The sequence below is a fragment of the Monomorium pharaonis genome, chromosome 5, assembly GCF_013373865.1.
Source record: "Monomorium pharaonis isolate MP-MQ-018 chromosome 5, ASM1337386v2, whole genome shotgun sequence".
NCBI lineage: Eukaryota > Metazoa > Arthropoda > Insecta > Hymenoptera > Formicidae > Monomorium > Monomorium pharaonis.
The window spans coordinates 4,752,456-4,770,081 of NC_050471.1; the positions used below are offsets into that span (position 1 = coordinate 4,752,456).

The 17,626-nt window shown below is 42.9% G+C and overlaps 1 protein-coding gene and 1 long non-coding RNA gene across 4 annotated transcripts in view; one reads left to right on the plus strand and one right to left on the minus strand.

Annotated features, from left to right (window-relative positions):
* Positions 1 to 6,457: 6,457 nt before the first annotated feature.
* Positions 6,458 to 17,626, minus strand: part of LOC105835439 (cadherin-89D) — a 29,144-nt gene continuing 17,975 nt past the window's right edge. For 2 of the 3 annotated variants that reach the window (XM_012678738.3, XM_028192615.2), the window contains 16 exons: positions 17,416 to 17,544; positions 15,776 to 16,733; positions 15,396 to 15,554; positions 14,921 to 15,098; positions 14,216 to 14,477; positions 13,808 to 14,111; positions 11,575 to 13,274; positions 10,957 to 11,169; positions 10,663 to 10,751; positions 10,511 to 10,594; positions 10,365 to 10,433; positions 9,916 to 10,119; positions 9,318 to 9,518; positions 8,617 to 8,781; positions 7,851 to 8,200; positions 6,458 to 7,217 (listed from right to left, as the gene is read on the minus strand). In XM_012678738.3, coding sequence (XP_012534192.2) covers positions 7,180 to 7,217; positions 7,851 to 8,200; positions 8,617 to 8,781; positions 9,318 to 9,518; positions 9,916 to 10,119; positions 10,365 to 10,433; positions 10,511 to 10,594; positions 10,663 to 10,751; positions 10,957 to 11,169; positions 11,575 to 13,274; positions 13,808 to 14,111; positions 14,216 to 14,477; positions 14,921 to 15,098; positions 15,396 to 15,554; positions 15,776 to 16,733; positions 17,416 to 17,544 — 5,103 coding nt within the window. In that variant the 3' untranslated portion in view covers positions 6,458 to 7,179. Of the gene's footprint in view, positions 7,228 to 7,850; positions 8,201 to 8,616; positions 8,782 to 9,317; positions 9,519 to 9,915; positions 10,120 to 10,364; positions 10,434 to 10,510; positions 10,595 to 10,662; positions 10,752 to 10,956; positions 11,170 to 11,574; positions 13,275 to 13,807; positions 14,112 to 14,215; positions 14,478 to 14,920; positions 15,099 to 15,395; positions 15,555 to 15,775; positions 16,734 to 17,415; positions 17,545 to 17,626 lie in introns of all 3 variants that reach the window. The other variant, XM_028192616.2, reaches the window with a different exon arrangement.
* LOC118645627 lies at positions 8,121 to 9,389 on the plus strand. Its single transcript, XR_004963318.1, has 3 exons — positions 8,121 to 8,249; positions 8,604 to 8,739; positions 9,307 to 9,389. It is a non-coding gene; the product is annotated as an uncharacterized LOC118645627 (long non-coding RNA).

Here is a 17,626-nt window from a genome sequence, read left to right on the forward strand (position 1 = left end):
TTTCGCTTTCTTTTCCTAAACAAAACATTTGTACCAAGATGAACATCTCTAAGTTCTACCAAAGTTATAACGCAATCTTTAATTCATTTTTATTGTCATCATGACGTGTTAAATTATTTACCACACTTCTAGATAATCTTAAATATTTTATTAATATTATCTTAAAGTATTTTAGATAAAAATTCTATTGAGGAAAAATTGTGCGTTAATTTGCAATTATTAAGTTAACCCATAAAAGTTCACAGAAATTTTTTATATGTAAAAAAAGTTTATCTTTTATTGAAAAAATAACACACGTGTTGTATTGGAAAAAAATTTCTGTGAGATTGGAATGAGGCCAACATTTTAGTCATAATAGTTTTAAGAGTAACTGTGCCCGTATAATATTACAGTGACAAAATTGTCAATACTCTTAAAGAATTTTTTAAACGATTATTTGATTTTATGAATATTATTATTCCATAAATACTAATGATAACTACTCTCGATTCTAATTTGAATGATCTGTTTATAATCTCGGGTCTTAAACTATATTGCATGAACAACAAGAGATCACTGCTCATTACTAACTTGTTCCTGATTTAGCGATGTAATTGGTTAATAATGACCCGATAATACTTAATTCTTAATGACTATCCCCGAAATAATGGGACTTGCCAGTTTTAACGAGCTTTTCTGGGCCATTGAACAAGATGACCGCGTGATGAGTCTCAATTGTTAATTCTGCTTAACTCGTCGCGAGCAAAGTTCGTCTTTCTGGGAATAGTGCAGGAGAGGGCATCTTTTTTTCTCTCCAGTATCAGACGTAATCTGTAAATAAATTCACAAACACGTCGCGGGACACTTGACTGACTATATAGAGATTTTGATAGAAAGTGTCTAGTTGTCACATGCAAAATGCTGGAGATATAGTGAAGTATAAATCTGATTGAGTGTTTTAAAAATATATTACAAAATCGTTTAAATGTTTACTATTATAGAAATAAATTTGTCTGATATAATGTACAAATTATGTCAACTTTGCTTGCTTAATTTTTTAAAATTTTCTATATTAAAAACTTATATTACAAACTTTTACGGATTGTAAAAAAAATTTATGGTGTTGCGAGTGACTATCTTTAATAAATTATTCTTCTTAATTTTTTCTATAATTAATAATTTTACTTTCTTGTGAGTCTACATGCCCGCTATACATTTACCTAAATTCAAATTTTATTTTTAATCACGTATGGACGTATGTATCTGCATTGTACGCCAGGTCAAAAATAGCCATATGTTTACCGGCGTGGAAACGCATTCGCGACTAAAGCTGACATCATGCTGAGATGCATGGGTAAATGTTACTATTACGACATAAATTTCGGAAGGACGAAAGCGTATCCACTCTATATCGGTTCACTTGTCAGCGCGACGAATCAATTGCGTCGTTGCGACGCGCATCGAGACAAATACAGTCGCACGTAGCACGTGTGTGCAGCCTCGATTAATCTCCTTCTCTCTTCTACTTGATCGTAATTCTCCCCATTCTCTTTTACTTTCCCTCTTCCTTTCCATACTGCGTCATTCGTCTTGTGTCTCTTCGTTCGTCAGCTTGATTTCGTTTACGTTTTTTTGCCGAGCGCGACGCCCACCGCGGTCGTCTTTCGCTGATTACGTAGGATCGTATGACTCCAGCGAAATTGCCCAAATTTCCGGCTTCTAGAACAACGACATTACTACGAGCGACAGCTAGGGCGTTTAATTGAATTGTACTTCCAAGGACGAAACAAATCGCCCAGATAAAATTTTCTTTCTAATCCTACGACTAGTCATTACTCTTATGCAACCAGTGGTTACCAAATAATTCGTTACCCAAAATTTACTAAAAAGATCTGTCTCTCTCTCTCTCTCGTCCTTTCGTCTCGACATCGTATAAAATTATCGATGATAACATGGTTATACTGACAATTCAATTAGAATCTCGATTAGTCCCTTCCCTTCCCTATCATAATTTACCAAGTCTCATCACAACTGATCTCATTCTCATCATTTACTCACATATTTCATATTAAAAAGTTAAATGTTTAATAGTGCTTATAATTTTGCAACAGTAATTCTGTAAAAAATTAATTTATTTGCATCTATTTTATAGATCTTATAAAATTTTTTTTCTGATATTGTGAAGTAAATTTTTCTCTAGCGAGAATTTAATCGACACCGTTTAGTCTCTTTGTTATTCTTAATATAATACTTCTGTGTAACAGTTTTAATTTGATTTGTATTAAAGTTTACATTTTAATTTAGTAAAATATTTTATATTAAAATACTTTCTTTAATTACAAAAATTTAATATAATTAAATACTAAAACAGCGCAAGAATATCTTGCAAACCCCCAAAATCTTTTTAACAGTATAAGAATCTTTTCAATCGCAAACTCATATCGCAAACTCGTGAAAAATCGCGACGGGTAATTTCCTTCCTTTCTATGCTTCACGCTTATCGCCAAAGTAGACACCTACTTTGTCCTATCGTATTCTTAATATAACCATCCCGTAAAAGAAAATAGCTTTGCAGACTGAAGCTTTGCGAGAGGAAGAGGAATATCAATGTCTAAAGTCACAATGCGACGTCGACATAGCTGACTGTCATTCTCCCCCGCGTATCGGGCCCCATAACCCTTGTCAAAGTAGCTGCCTTACATTTTGCCGTGTAGCTCTGTCGTGTGCTTGCGGTTCCACGACACACAAGATCAGCTTTCTTTACCACGCTACGCTGAGATTGCGAGCCGTATCGCGAGATAGCGGAAGGATGATTGTGACAATGACGGAAAAGAGCCAGCCAGAGGAGCGGATCATAAATCCTCGAACTGTCGTCGTCCGGACTGCAGCACGCCGTGTATGACGATGCAGGCCCGAGTATCGACTTTTTTCCCATTCGTTTAAATGAGCTTCCGAAGGGAATCGCTTCGTCGGCGGCGCGACAGAGAGTCCGGACGATTACGTACAAACGTAATCGCACGAGATGGATTTTGCCTAAAGTGGCGCAATGGAAAACTGCATTATTGGCGGGCTCGGCTGAGACCCCCGGATTCGGGCTAGCGAACCACGAGTGAATCTCCTCGAGCTTTTCCACGACGGGCGATAAGTCTCCGTCACGCTAAACCGGAAAACCGGAGATCCGGCTGTGTCGTTCGATTTATCGCCGGATTGTCTCACAGCGAGAATGAGAAAGAGAGAGAGAGAGAGGGAGGGAGAGAGTAGAAGCCGAGAAAATTCACAGAGTTCGGGGATTACCGGGTCGCAATTATTATTGGCTACGTCGCGCCGGTTATCTCCGGCTGACTGGTAACCCGGATTTGCATCCTTTTAAAACGACGTCGTTCGCGTGCATGCGATCCTCTCGATCGAAGTGCATTAGATGCGCGAGCGGGCGAATATATTGTATGTACGTATACGGGGGATTCGACGCGCGCCCGAAATTCTGCGGTATTTTTCGGGATACTTAGACGCAGTGCGGAGAGGGCGAGAGAGAATTATCGGTATATCCCCCGCGCCTGTCCTCCCCGCCTGCCGCACCTCCCACCCGTTTCCTCTCTTCCTCCCTCTCCCTCCCCCTCCCCCCCCGCTGCAATCCACTTTCATCTCCGTCGCTATTATCCCGGCGAGAATCTCAAAAGAGACTGTTCAGATCTCGCCGGCGATCTCGGCGACGATCTCTCTTTCCCCTCGGCACACAATGAGACAAGGACGATCCCTTCATTAGTGCAAACTGCATATAGGTGACCCGCGCCGTTGACGAGAGGAGAGGGCGAGCTCTTTTTTTCGCCGTCGCCGTCGTCGAGAAGCGCACAGCGCGTCTTCTCAGCCATCAGTGAAAAATTGCACTTTGAAAATTCGTTTGTGCCTCGCTCTGCGTTGTCCTTCTCTCCTCGTTTCTCTCTACTCTCGACTTCATCCCCCGAATGTTCGTCCCTCCTCTGGCCTCGCTCTCGCGACTTAATATTCTTCCGCCTGCGACTTCCGAAGCCGCGGGAATTCGCGAATTAATCGCCCGTGGTCCGAACTATCGCGAAAGAATTTCGGGCAATTTTCAACCCCGCATTCCCCGTCGGAATCGCCGCGGGAGTCGACCGCGGCTGATCGAAGCGGTGGCCCCCGGACGTCGTTTTTCTCGTGCGAAACTCGATGGTCCTTTAATCTTGACGGCCGCGCGGCGGTATGTACATAAGGAGGGTTTAAGGACAAGGCCGTCGTCAGCCAGTCGTACGAAAACGCGCGACCTGTAACCTTCGCGCGCGCGATATTGGAGGAACCGAACCGCTGCGTTATAATCGAGCGATCGAGTTTCGGCGCAGGCCGCCGGATGGTTGCTGGCTTCACGTGCACCTAATAGCCGCCGCGTCCGGCCCTAATGCATACGATTGAATATGCGAATTAGCTCGCCTTGACGCCCAGAGCACGAAACAAGTCATTCATTTTCCCGCCGCGGGTCGATACTTTAAAGAGCGAGAGAGAGTCCATCGGATGCGAGCCAGCCGGCCACTCGAGATACATTTCCCACCTAAGTGTACCGTATTCATGACGCGACGCGGGTTGCGCGCGAAAGGGTGATACTAATGCGGCGGACGTGCTCGTACAAAGAAGTCGAGCTTTCCTCCTCCCGCAGCGGGGCGAAATGATAAATTTTCATCGCGGTGGCCGTGCAAAACTTGCACGCGCAAACTGTCCTTAACGTGGCTCTCCTCGTTTATTAACTGGCAAAGAGACTTCTTTTTGTATCTCTGTTTCGGTCAGAATTTAATCGAACGTCGCATTAATAAGCTCTCGATTTTTAACGAGAGATTGCTTTGATAATACTTAAGGAAATCAGATACAACTTGATTTTTTTTTTTTTTAAGATGTCCGATTTTTGTTCATGTATATTATTTCATTTACTTGGTATTTTGTTAAATGTAACTGCTTACATCGACACGCCTGAATAAGAATTAATTACCGAAATAATACATAATAAATATTAGAAAGAAAACATTGATATAAAGTTAAAACAAAGGTTTATTGAGTGTTTGTAGAAAAGAAGTAATTAAACTTTATTTATTGCAACTACGTTGAAAAATTAACGACATTCTGATCGCTAAGAAAGAAAGAACGTCTTTACACAGATGGTTCGAGCAAATCGACGCCTATAAGACGCGGCGACGGAGGTGGAGTGACAGGTCTCCCTCCAAAGTCGCGATTAAATGAAAGAAAAGCAAAGAGGTTGAGATGAGTTTGAGGAGGAAAGAGAGGAGGTGCTCCGAAGCGGAATCGAAGGTCACGGCCTTGCCCGACGAGTGACTTCGAAACCGCGCCGTTTCATCAACCGGGGGAGCGTTATTCGAATACTTGGGTGAAATATTAGATACCCAATCCCGTGCCGAGCGCGTCGCGGAATCCTTCCTGGATGTTTTCCGGATTGGGATCCGCCGTGATTTTCATCTGCGCGACATCTTCCGTATGTATCGCCAATATTGTCCCTGGATCACCTCCCTAGCCCGGAGGTCGAGGTCGTCGTTAGCGTTAATCGGTGAAAGCCGTGCGCCACCCTGATCCCATAATCGACGGCGTAATTTGATTCAGTTGAGCGCTCGATCGGGCGCTTAAAACTTATTTACCGAACGTATTAGGCGTCCCGAGAACGTCCAGACCCCGTAATCGTGTTTAGTCACCGAACCGTTGTTCTCTAACGATGTTATGATTAAAATAAAGATATACGTGTAAATAAATTAATTATTATCGAGATGACGTATGAGGATCCAATAGAATAATTGAAAAAAAAATTAATGTCGATAAAATTAAATTGGTAATTAATGATTATTCATGAAAATAATCAAATTTTACTTATTGTAATTACATTAAAAAGTTAGCGATATAGCGATTGCCAAGAAAGAACGTTCTTGCAACGGAAACATTCGCTTTCGTAAATGGTATTGGTTGTTGTTCTTGCCGTCGAAGGCAAAGAAAGAAGATGTTTTTGTCGCGCCGTTTTAAAAACGAATACAGATAGACAATCGTCCATCATCGCAAACAAAAAGGCGATCAGAAACTACTTTGCTCGCGCTCCCAGCATTATCAATAATTTACACCAATGTTCTTCCGACATTTCTCTTTGAAGAGAAATTAATAACGCGCCTGCGCGCGCTGATTTGATTTATCGTAATTAAAACACCCACGCTGATTTAATTAAGTAGAGAGATTCCTCAGACGTCGGAAAGGACTTTGAGAGGAATTTCGGGATATCGGCGTTGACGAGTCTTCGAAGGTCAGGTTTGACGACGACCGTGATTACGCCCATGAATGCGCTGCAGCTATTTCAATTCACTGAAAAGCTGTAATTATAGTACAAAAAAATGTTAATTAAATTACGATAATTTCTCAAATTATTTGTAATGTTAAAATCAAATAAACTGGTTTTTACAAATCTTAGTCACATTCCGTCTCTGAAGTGTCAAAGGAAAGTAATTTATTACCTTAAAATTATTTCATTTATAATAAAACTTTTAGCCTAAAAAGGTAGGACTCATGAATGTTGACCATTAATGAATTAATGGCTAACATTCGTGTTAGAATAGAAATTAAGAAAATTTTGTTACTTACATTAAATACTTTTTACGACATATTTACCTAATAAGAAACAACAGCGAGATTAGGATATAAGTTACACGTATGTTACACTTTGTTACATTTTATATATTACAAACGTACAACATTGCATATATATTAAATAGATCTCTATAGCTGATCAGGGTGATCAATCTATTAAAAAAAAAAGGACTTATTTGCAAAATATATCTGTACATGATCTACAACAATTACATTAATATACAATATATTAATATATTATACATGTTTGCATCTCACGTTCATTAGCGCGATAAATAATCTTAGTATTAATTGCCGCCGCGACATCGCCTAATCTATCTTAATCGAAAAGAACATGGAAGATCGAATACCAAAGACGGTGCCGTGTATTTACAGAAAATGAATGATCCTCTGATTTGTAGAATTTGTGGACGACGTACGAACACTTTGGCAACGAGATGACAGGTCGTGAGCACGCCACATACAATTTATATGCGAATTTACAAAGAGGAGGATTAAATTGGCGAATATTCGCAATATTTGTTGTATCCCAATGTGCTCTTTGGAACTCCCTCCTTTTCTTTACAATTCAACGCCGCTAGTAGAGCATGTGGCTGGTTCTTGATGTACCTGCAAATTTATTATCTGTTCACTTTTGTCAATGTGAGTCAATTTTAAAACTCGTTAGACTCAGTACGTGGCAATGAGATTTTTGACTTTTTTTTTGTTTTACACACAGAACGAACGATTTTACTGAAAATTAAAAAATTTAGTTAGACAATATGAGTACTTTAAAGTTGAAAATAATTTTGTTAGACCAAATCAAAATACTTATGTAATACACTCAAGCGTAATAAACTGCAAAAAGTTTGTTTATTATTCTGACTTCTCTTTGATATAATTTTATAATATTCTTCGAAAGAGTATAAATTCTTCTTTTTAATATATGATAATGTTTTTCTACAATTATATATATATTTTAAGACAATTATCAAAAAAAAATTCTTTATTACAATCATTAAAATAAAAAAATTGAATAATCCCAGAAGGATTAATATTTTTCTATCGTACAGCTTGAATGTCCATAATTATTTCGATAGTCCGACACAATTGTTTTTGGATCTAAAGTGTCTAATTAAAATTTTAGACACTTGAGCGAAACTGTGCGACTTCTTTCCGCGCGACAATGCAAATTGTATCTGTTCTCCACGTTTGCCAATAACAACTTCTTTAATTCATCAATATTGACTCACCGTGAACGGTCGATGTGTTCGGTAGGGAGCCCGCTAACGATATCTCCGTGCCCGGGTGCTCGTGTATCACCGTCTCGGTGATATTGTTCTCCGCTTCGGAATGAGCGCGGCGATGCTCCGCTTTCCGTCTCTTCTCGGTGCCGATGCAGCAGTGCTGTTGCTGCTGTTGTTCACGCTGCAGGGTCATCTCGTGGGTATAGACGGATTCGGCGTTCGAGAAGGAATGGAAGCGTTGCCGTCGTTTCGCTGCTGCGCGTCTACCGACCACGCTGGAGATATCGTGGCTGCCACGCGAGACGTCATTGCATCTCTCCCGACGTTGAAGGGATTTGAGCGAGTCTTCGTACCCGCTAAAAGAAAATAGAGGAAAATTTTGCCACGGGGAGAGGAGAGTAAGAGGTATGAAGCCCAGGTTAAATAAATTGATAAAGCAATTATGTGAATGTACGTTACATTGGGAACTTTGACAAAACTGCAGGTATATTAAGCTGGCTGAGTCATATCATTAGAACACATCGATTTCTACATTGGAATTATTTGCTAATTATTTGCTATTCAGTTGAAATATAATTATTGTACATATTTTCCACATTATTAATATAATTTATTATATAATGAATTATGTAATTATTTCATATATTTCCATAATTTATCCCAGTGCAACGCATTTGCCAAAATCGATATGATTCAAGCACAGACTGGAGCCTTCTATCGGGGAAACTGTATTTTCGAGTGACGAGAACCTGTATTTAGAAACCCAACTTACTTGCTGCTCTCACCACTAGAAGGGCTGGAGGAGTGACTGCAATGACAAGAAGCGCGCGCTACGATACCCGAATCCTGACCACTGGAATGCAAGGATGTCGCAGATGCCTCGAGGCCTTTCAAGGTACCCGTCGACCTCACTACGTGTTTTCCGCCTCCGCCCATTCTAAAATAGTCCGTGGCAGTGGCGTACATGTCGTAAGGTGCTTTTCCCGATATTACATAATCTATGCGAGCTTTTGGATATACCGATTATATAATATATTCCAATTTCATGTTCCTAACACTGGCATATCGGCATATTCGAAAAATCAAATTTTTATTATAAAAGTATGGATCGACCCAGTTTACATCGACACTGTCATAATTATTGATCACATGTCGGTGAATTTATTTGCATATAAATTGTTTCTTGCAAATTATTCTTGCAAATTTATTTAAAAACGTCAATGTGTCAAATACTATTATTAGCTAATTCATTAAATATAACGAAGAAGATTTATATAACTTTTAAAATAAAATATAAAACACTATATATAAAATTGAGAATATAATTTTATAAAATTAAAGCACTTATTAATTAAATTTAATATAAATTTCTATGTACGACAATTCTACGTCGCAAAAGGATTGCAATAAATATCTGCTAAAGCTACACGAAGTTTCTTCGCTACTAATAATCTTTAATCAGGTCAGACTTACGTGTGAAAGCGGACACAGTTGCCGTGCTCGCATATGCTCTGTCGCCTGGGCATCTCGGAGCAGAAGGGTTCGGGGTCGTAATGGAGACCGTCGACGAAGGTGGGAAAGAGCGGCGGCTTTTGCAGAGTGCCGGCGGGGTCCGTCAGAGCAAATCCGACTGGGCCGACCGTCGAAAACATGGCCTTGTCACGTCGTCTACGACTAACGAATGGAATTCGAGACTCCCATTCAGAGCGCGCACTTTGTGGCGACGATAAGAAATCGGCAGTCAAATTGACCGACGACAATTGAGTACCAAAACAAGACACCGAAGCGATTCGATTCCCTATTTCGTTATTTTGTTTCCGAAATATGTTTTACGTACAATTAAGCAGCGTACAATTAATATAGTTTCAGGTAGAATAATAGAGAGTATATTAAAGATATGTTAATATAGATAAATAGTTCGATTTTTCGAGGTGTGCGAGAGAGTAAGAGAAGAAGAAAGAAATATAAGACCCCTCTAGCCAACATATCCAGAAGTTAGTGTGGCAACGTAGATGCATGTTGCGTTGACCTTAGGCGAGATGACGAGCGAGCAATACCATGTACCGCGTACCGTTTGTTGCGACGAACGCAGGTAACACATAGGGCGGTCACGAGGGCGCCTACGAAGACGACGCAGCCGAGCACCACAACGCCGACTTCAAGGGTGGACAGCAAGTAACGCTGGCTGCTTCTACGTGGAGCGTTACCAGCGATTTCCAGTACACGATATTCATCCAGTTCACGTTTTATGTCCGTTTTCTTGTTATTAAAAACGCTGAAAAGTTACGTTATGTCAAGTTATGTATAAATATTATTGTGTAAAGGATCAGATTTGTTATATAACATTTCGACACAAAATATGATCGAAAATCGACTGACTTGCAATTTTATATAAAATATTAATTGAATTTTTGATGATTAAATTGTTGGTAAATTCGAAAATTAATAAAAAAGTTGTGCAAATAAAGACAATAAATCTAAAATATATTTTAAGAAAAACAATGTAATGCGAGTGATCACCTGTGCAAAGTTTCCATGTCTACCATAACGTTCAGATGAGGGTCAATCGCGTACAAGTAAACGTCAGTACTGAAAAATAATTCAACGTATAACGAGCGATCGTCAGCTCGAATCACCCTGTCATCATCTATCAACAGATCACTTACGAGGCTCCGTCGATCAAGTTCTTCTCGATGTGAGGTTCCAGCTTCCTCACCCGCACGTCCAACCCGGTGAGATTCTGCAACGCGCTGAAAGACGAAAATTCGTAAATGTGACTTCGTGCTCGCTGCGCGATATCGCCAAGGCCAGAACTTACATGGTGATGTTCTCGAGCTCCGGCTCGATCTCGATAGGCTTCCGGCCCATGACCATGACAACTTGCTTCTGATCGTCTAACACGTATACCTACAAGTTCAAAAGCGAGATACACACCGGAGATAGCGAGATAAACTGCCAAGGTCGGCGGCGAGTGAAATGCGAGGGAACGGGGGAGTTTCCGCCCTTTGCAACATTCCATTTCCCCGTGGGGAAATTAGCCCCGCTATCTCTAACGGCGAGTAATTAAGATACACCGCGCGAGAAGTATGGGAGGAGAGAGTGCGAGACTTACGAAAACGTTGGCGATGCTGCTGCGCCCGCTCTCGGCGCCCTGTCTGTCAGTGGCCTTGACGTCGAAACCGAAGACGCGGCCAGCGTCGCGGCCAAAACTCGCCACGGATCGCACTTGACCGCTGAGTGGGTCAATGGCGAAACGCGGAGCGTCTTCCCGGCCAAGAATTTGGTAGCGTATCTCACCATTTATTCCCAGGTCCGGATCCTCGGCCTGCGATCCGCCGGAAGAGCGTCCAAATAAATTCCGATATTTTAAAGCTGATAGCTTTCGTTTTTAACGGTTTATTTTTTACTATTTTAAAACACTATTTTTACGTAGGAGGTTTCTACTGTTAAACATTTTTATCACAAGAAGGTAGTGGCTAAACGTTTCTTAAATGATCTGCTTAGGATGCAATTAACGGAATGGTCCATGTATAGGCGACGAAAAAGGAATTTGTCATGCGAGTAGCCACTCAAAAAGATTAAACAAAATCCGAAATGATAAAAAATATCAAGGACGAGTATGAGAAGGCAGAAGAAAGGTGCGCGAAAGACCGGAGTGGCGTGAAAAACCAATTAAAATGAATTAAAACGAGCTCCTTTGACTCGCGCCCGCGTACGCGCCCGTACGTACCTCCACTTTGACGACCTCGTAACCGTAATGAGCAGTGGCGGGTATAGCGGCGAGGATGGGCCTGTCCTTTGTCTTGAATCTGGGCGCGTTGTCGTTCACGTCCTTCACTCTGACGACCACTCTGGCTTCGTTAGGCGCCAGTCCATTCAGCCTCTCGCCAACGACCGGGTAGATCATAACCGGCATGTCACGGCCGAGCTTCAGTCGGTCGACCCTGACCTTTACTTCGTACCGATCTCTGGCCTCCCGATCGATCTCCGTCATCAGGTACAGGGAGCCGTTCTTAGGATCGACCGAGAAATGCTGCCGGCTGTCAGAACCGTCAGCCACGACGCTATATCTTATGTATTCGCTGTGACGATCATCGGTGAGCTCGAGCTGTGCGATCAGCAACGGCACGGAAGCGTTCTCGTCGATCTCCACTTCGTAATATCGATGTCGGAAAGTTGGCATCTTGAGTACCTCATTGTCCGTCTCCTCGTCATCGTCGTCAACGTTCAACACCGTAACAAGGACCATGGCCGAAGAGGTCAAACTGATCGGTGAGCCGAGATCACTCGCCGTGACGATCAAACGATGATTGTTCTTGGTCTCGTAGTCGAGCTTGGCGATAGTCGTGATGACACCCTCCTTGCTGTCCACCGCGAAATACTGTTTGTCTGCGTGATCCTGATAGTTCAGATCGAACAGAATCAGTCCGTTCCCATTGCCAGCGAAATCGCTGTCGTTTGCGTACACCTTGGCGATTTGCGTGCCAACTGGACTACTCTCCAGGACGGAGACCCGGTAGACCGGATATCGACCGTCCTCGTCTAACTCGTCGTAGCCGTGGAACATCGGCGCGTTGTCATTCACGTCCAACACGTTTATCTCCACTTCCACGGAGGAGCTTAGACTCGGTAGACCCTGATCGCGAGCGATCACGAGGAGACGATGAGTCGTGGCTCTTTCTCGATCGAGAGCCCCGCTCACTCGTATCGCTCCCTCGTGTGGATCCACCTCGAACAAACGCGACGCGTTGCCAATTCGCTTCGAGTCCTCGTGGCTGGTAACCAGCTCGTAACTGAGATTGGAGTTCTCGCCGAAGTCGGCATCGAGCGCTTGCACCGTACCGACAACGTGATTCGAGTAAACGCCCTCGGCCACGTCGAAGGTGTACCAAGACTTGTCAAAGACGGGTGCGTGGTCGTTCACGTCTGTCACGTGAATCCTGACGGTGATGTTATCCGCGAGACCGTCGGAGTCCCTCGCCAGGACGAACAGCCGGATGTCCTTCTCCGGCGGGAGACCCCGGGCGACGGATATCTCGGCCGTACGCGAATCGAGATGGAAGTAACGGCGACTAGTCGCGTCGTAACGACGCGATCGAACCCCGATGGAAGCGGTCTCGTTGCCCAGACTGTACGTTATCGCCGCGTTCGCGCCTTCGTCCTTGTCGTCCGCCAGCAGACGTATTATCGGCACGCCAATCGTCGTGTTTTCCGGCACCAACAGTAACGGCGAGCGCCGCCCAGCGTCCACCGAATTTTCGGATCCTCCATCCCCTACCTCGTCCTTCTCGGCAGAATTCGTATCGTCACTCGGATTATACGATACCCGCACTCCCTGATCCGGCAGGACTACCATCCGTATGAACTTCGGAGGGTTATCATTCACGTCGAGCACCATTATTCTCAGAGTGCTTTCCGACTGTAGACCACCTACGCGAGAAACAAACAAATAACTTATTTTTAACTGTCTCGAATTTCTAAACTTTATGAGCCTTTATAGAATAATTTTAGTATTTCGCACTGCGTGTAAATTTATATCATAAAAGTAAAAAAAGAACAACAGAAAAAACTTTTAAAAACCCTTGCATTTTTGCCGTATGATAATTATAAAGAATGTTCAAAGAATGTGCATTGTAGTAACCAGCTTGTTTTACATAACTATTTTAATGGTTATGTAAGTAATTTTAAATTATAACAATAAAATTTTTATATAAGAAAATTTATATTTCGTATCTTTAATTTTTGTGTATAATAATAGATTTTATAAATTTTTATAATTCATTTATCTTAAACGTATTAAGTAATACTTGATAAATTAGGTTTTCGATAGGTGCGGCATATTCTAAAGCATACATGAAGACACCATGACATTCGCTATCTGCGTTAAATGTCCACATTAGATACTGTGATGTGTGTGAATGTTAAATAGAACGAGGACCAGCGAGGATTAACAGAGGACTTACCGCTGTCAGTGGCGATAACTTGGAATTCATAGCTCGCCCTTGTCTCGCGATCCAAGGTCCTGCCGTCGATACCCACGAAGTACACCCGGCCCGTTATCGGATCTATCCTGAACAGATCGCTCTCGTCGCCCCGCAATGTAAACGTAAAGTCCCGATTTTCGCCCTCGTCTTTATCGCTCGCCGCAATCGGATTTGTTAAAGTAACTTCCGTTCCCGCAGGACTGTTCTCCATAATCCGGCCTTCGTAGGCGGCCGACGTGAATTCCGGTGCGTGATCATTTTCGTCGTCCACGATTATTCGCACCTGAGCGTCAGGATCGTAAATCCAACGATTAGAACGGCGAGGCCGAGCAAATAACACCGGGCGACGCACGGGCCGATCGCTCGATTCGCGAATGACAAACTCACCTGAAACACGCCCACGCCGCGCAAACTCTCGGCAATCACGGTGATGCTGTAGTTCTCCCGCGTCTCGCGATCCAAACCCTGAGGAGCGTAAAGAGAACCGTCGTCCATGATGGCGATGTCAGGCACATCCTGCTGATTGACGATAAGAAACTGAGTGCCGGACATAGACGCCGTTGTACCATTGTGCGGAAGCACTTGGCCGATCAATGCGCCAGGAACGTTCTCCCTCACATGGAAAATCAGAGGAGCCGTGGTCGTTCCCCTGCAATCAACGGTCATCGACTTTTGAATAAGTAAATGGATATCCACCCAAGTCGCAGGACCTTTGACCTTTCGACGCGTCTGGCGAAGGCACTCGGCAAATCTGGCGTATCGATCTCTCTCTCTATCTCACGGGAGGGATACACGTTAGGGGACGCACAAGTCCATGAGAGATATTACCTAACAGTACGATATTCGCGAACGCAGAACGATAGGAAGTACGATTCGCCGACAAAGACGCGTCGATGTAATTTGACAATGTAATTTATTTGACGGATGTCTAATAACCGATAAATCAATCGAAAAAATCAGAGAGACTCCCTAAACGTAATCGATAGTTAAAGGAAACGCGAAAAGAGGATTTTTACGTCCTCATTGGCATCTGCACGTCGAAAATGTCACGATAGTCATTAAGTACAAATTAGACGCTACGATTTCACTCACTTTGTAAAGATACCCCGGTCGTCGCTCGGATCCACCACGTGGATCGAAACGTTCGTGATCAGCGTCAGCTCCCTCTCGTCGGTGACGATCGCCTCGAAGTCGTATATGGAACGGTCGAAGCGCTCGATCTCCTCCACGACCGTTATCGTGCCCGAGCGCTCCTCCACGGCAAATGGAACTGAAATCCCATCGCGTATGTATGCAGCATGTGCTACGCATTTGCATGAGTAATATAGGCATTTTGCGCATCGCGTGTTTCCGGCCGCGGCGGCAGGCGGCGGCGTATTGAAATTAGGGCGCACCTGGGCGATATATATCCCATGCGCGCGTGCGAACCGAGGTTTATTAGACCGTTAAGAAGTCGCGACTTATGTTATACGTGTGCGGCTTTTAATTCCCATGAGCGACGTGGATTAATTAGCGAACGCGGGACCGCGCCCCGCGTCGTCGCGTATATATTACGTATTACACGTACCTCCCTCCTCGTAACCGTGCAGAAGATCGTAGATAAGGTCGTTGGTTTTGACGGCGTCGTTTAGGCGAATCTGCCCGACGCTGGTACCCACGGGCACGTTCGCACCGACCCAGAACTCGTAGGGCGCGCCGACGAAATCTGGCTCCCACGAATTTGGACCTAAAGCCACGAATACGTTGGATAAGTCTCGGCGAAAAAATCTATGGGCGGATTTATTGACAAAAACACCCTCAGAGATCATTTAAATCAGCTATTTATTCTTAAACGAAAATAGTAACGTCTTTAAACAGTGGAAAAATAAGTAATTGATACCTAAAAATTTTCTTTTTTTTTATAAGCTATTTGTGAACCACTTGATCAACGACTTATTTCGGACTCACCGTCCGCTCGAAAAACGTCCACTGTGACAACCGCTAAGGAGAATCTTCTCTCACTGGGATTCGCCGGCTGATCAGCCGCCTCCACGAAAATCGCGTGTCTACCCTCGAGTATCGGGCTCTCCGACACCGTGATCAGGCCCGTGCCCTCGTCCACTGTGAACGGCGGTTTTCGAATCGTAGAGTTCCCAGGCTTCTGCAATCGATAGCGGACCAATCCGTTGGGACCTAGATCGTCGTCCACCGCGTGCACCTGGCCCAACACCGTTCCAACCTTCACGTCACTCCTCGTCACCAACTCGTAGAGATTGCCCGGCACGAAGATGGGATTGTTGTCGTTGGCGTCGAGGAGACTGATCTCAACATCCACGGAAGATCCCTTCGATCCGTTGCTCGTCACGATGACGCTCGGCCTGTGCTCCACAGCGTAGACCTTCATCTTCAAATGATCGCGCTTCTCGCGGTCCAGAACCGTCTGATCCTTTACAGTAAGCCAGCCGGACGCCGGGTCCACGGAGAAGGCGCCCGACGGATCCTCCAGCCGATAATCGAACTCCCCGTTCTCGCCCTGGTCCTTGTCGCGCGCGATCACCTGCAGCACGCTGAAGCCGTTCGGCAGATTTTCCACGATGCTGATGTTGTAAAGATCGACCTCAAACTGTGGCAGATTGTCGTTCAGGTCCAGCACTTCCACCTCTACCCGCGTTACGGTCATCTTCAACGGGTTGTCCACCTGCGATGCGTGAATCTGTAGATTGAACGTATTGCCCGGCAAGCTCCGCTCTGCGTCCAGATCGATCGCGCGTTTCAGGAAGAGCGAACCGTTCTTCGGGTCGAGTTGGAAGAAACCTCTCTCGTTCCCGGATATTATGTCGTATCGTACTGGCACATTTATGTCGCGATCGCGATCGGCCGCGTGAATCGGATTGGTAAAGTTGATCTCTGAGAAGATTGGATAGTCCTGCGAAGGAAAATTCACACTCCGGAATTTAAAAAAATCGCATGAAAAATATTATTATTAGATACATTTTATGAGGTCCTTACGTATATAAAAATATTATAATTTTTCTTTCTCATTTTTCTATCTTTCTTGAATATTTCAAACATTCATCGATTTTAGTTTTAGCAATTTCACTTTCAACTTGTTAACAATTAAGTTAATGAAAACTATAATTTATTATTAAAAAGTTCTTTTTAATATTCATAAAATATTAATGGAGAAATAATTGAAAAAATTATTCATAATGATGATAATTCAAATGCATAAAGCCACATGTTGAATAATGTGACGTAATATTTATAATAAATAGAATTGTATTATGAACATCTTATAACTTTTATATGATATTGTAAAATTTAATTTTTAATTTCAAAATATTCTTTAAACCAGTCTTTCTTATAAATAATTTTTCAAAATTCTTATTGTGTTTGCTATAAATTACTAAAAAATTTTTCTTTCTATAAAACTTAATGCTATTTTAAAAAGTTATGTTTTAAATTTAAAAAACCTATGCCATCAAAAATTTGAAAAATTTAGGATTTATGTTAATCATAAGTTTATTTTCAAAATTTAATCTTATATTATATGAAAAGATAAGAGACTCTTTTTTGAATTAGAATAATATTCGAATTTATAATCGTACCGGCATAGGATAAAATTCGTAAATTTTCGCCTTGTAGATGTCCCGCGTGAATTTCGGATCAAGATCATCATTGTCCACCACGGTAATCTTCACGGTGCTATTCGTGCTCCTGGCGGGGACGCCGCGATCCTAAGAAATTGCATCATGTGTATTACGTCAGGAATTACTATTGCAAACCAATCCGGTTTGTCATTCATTGCTGAGTTGCAAT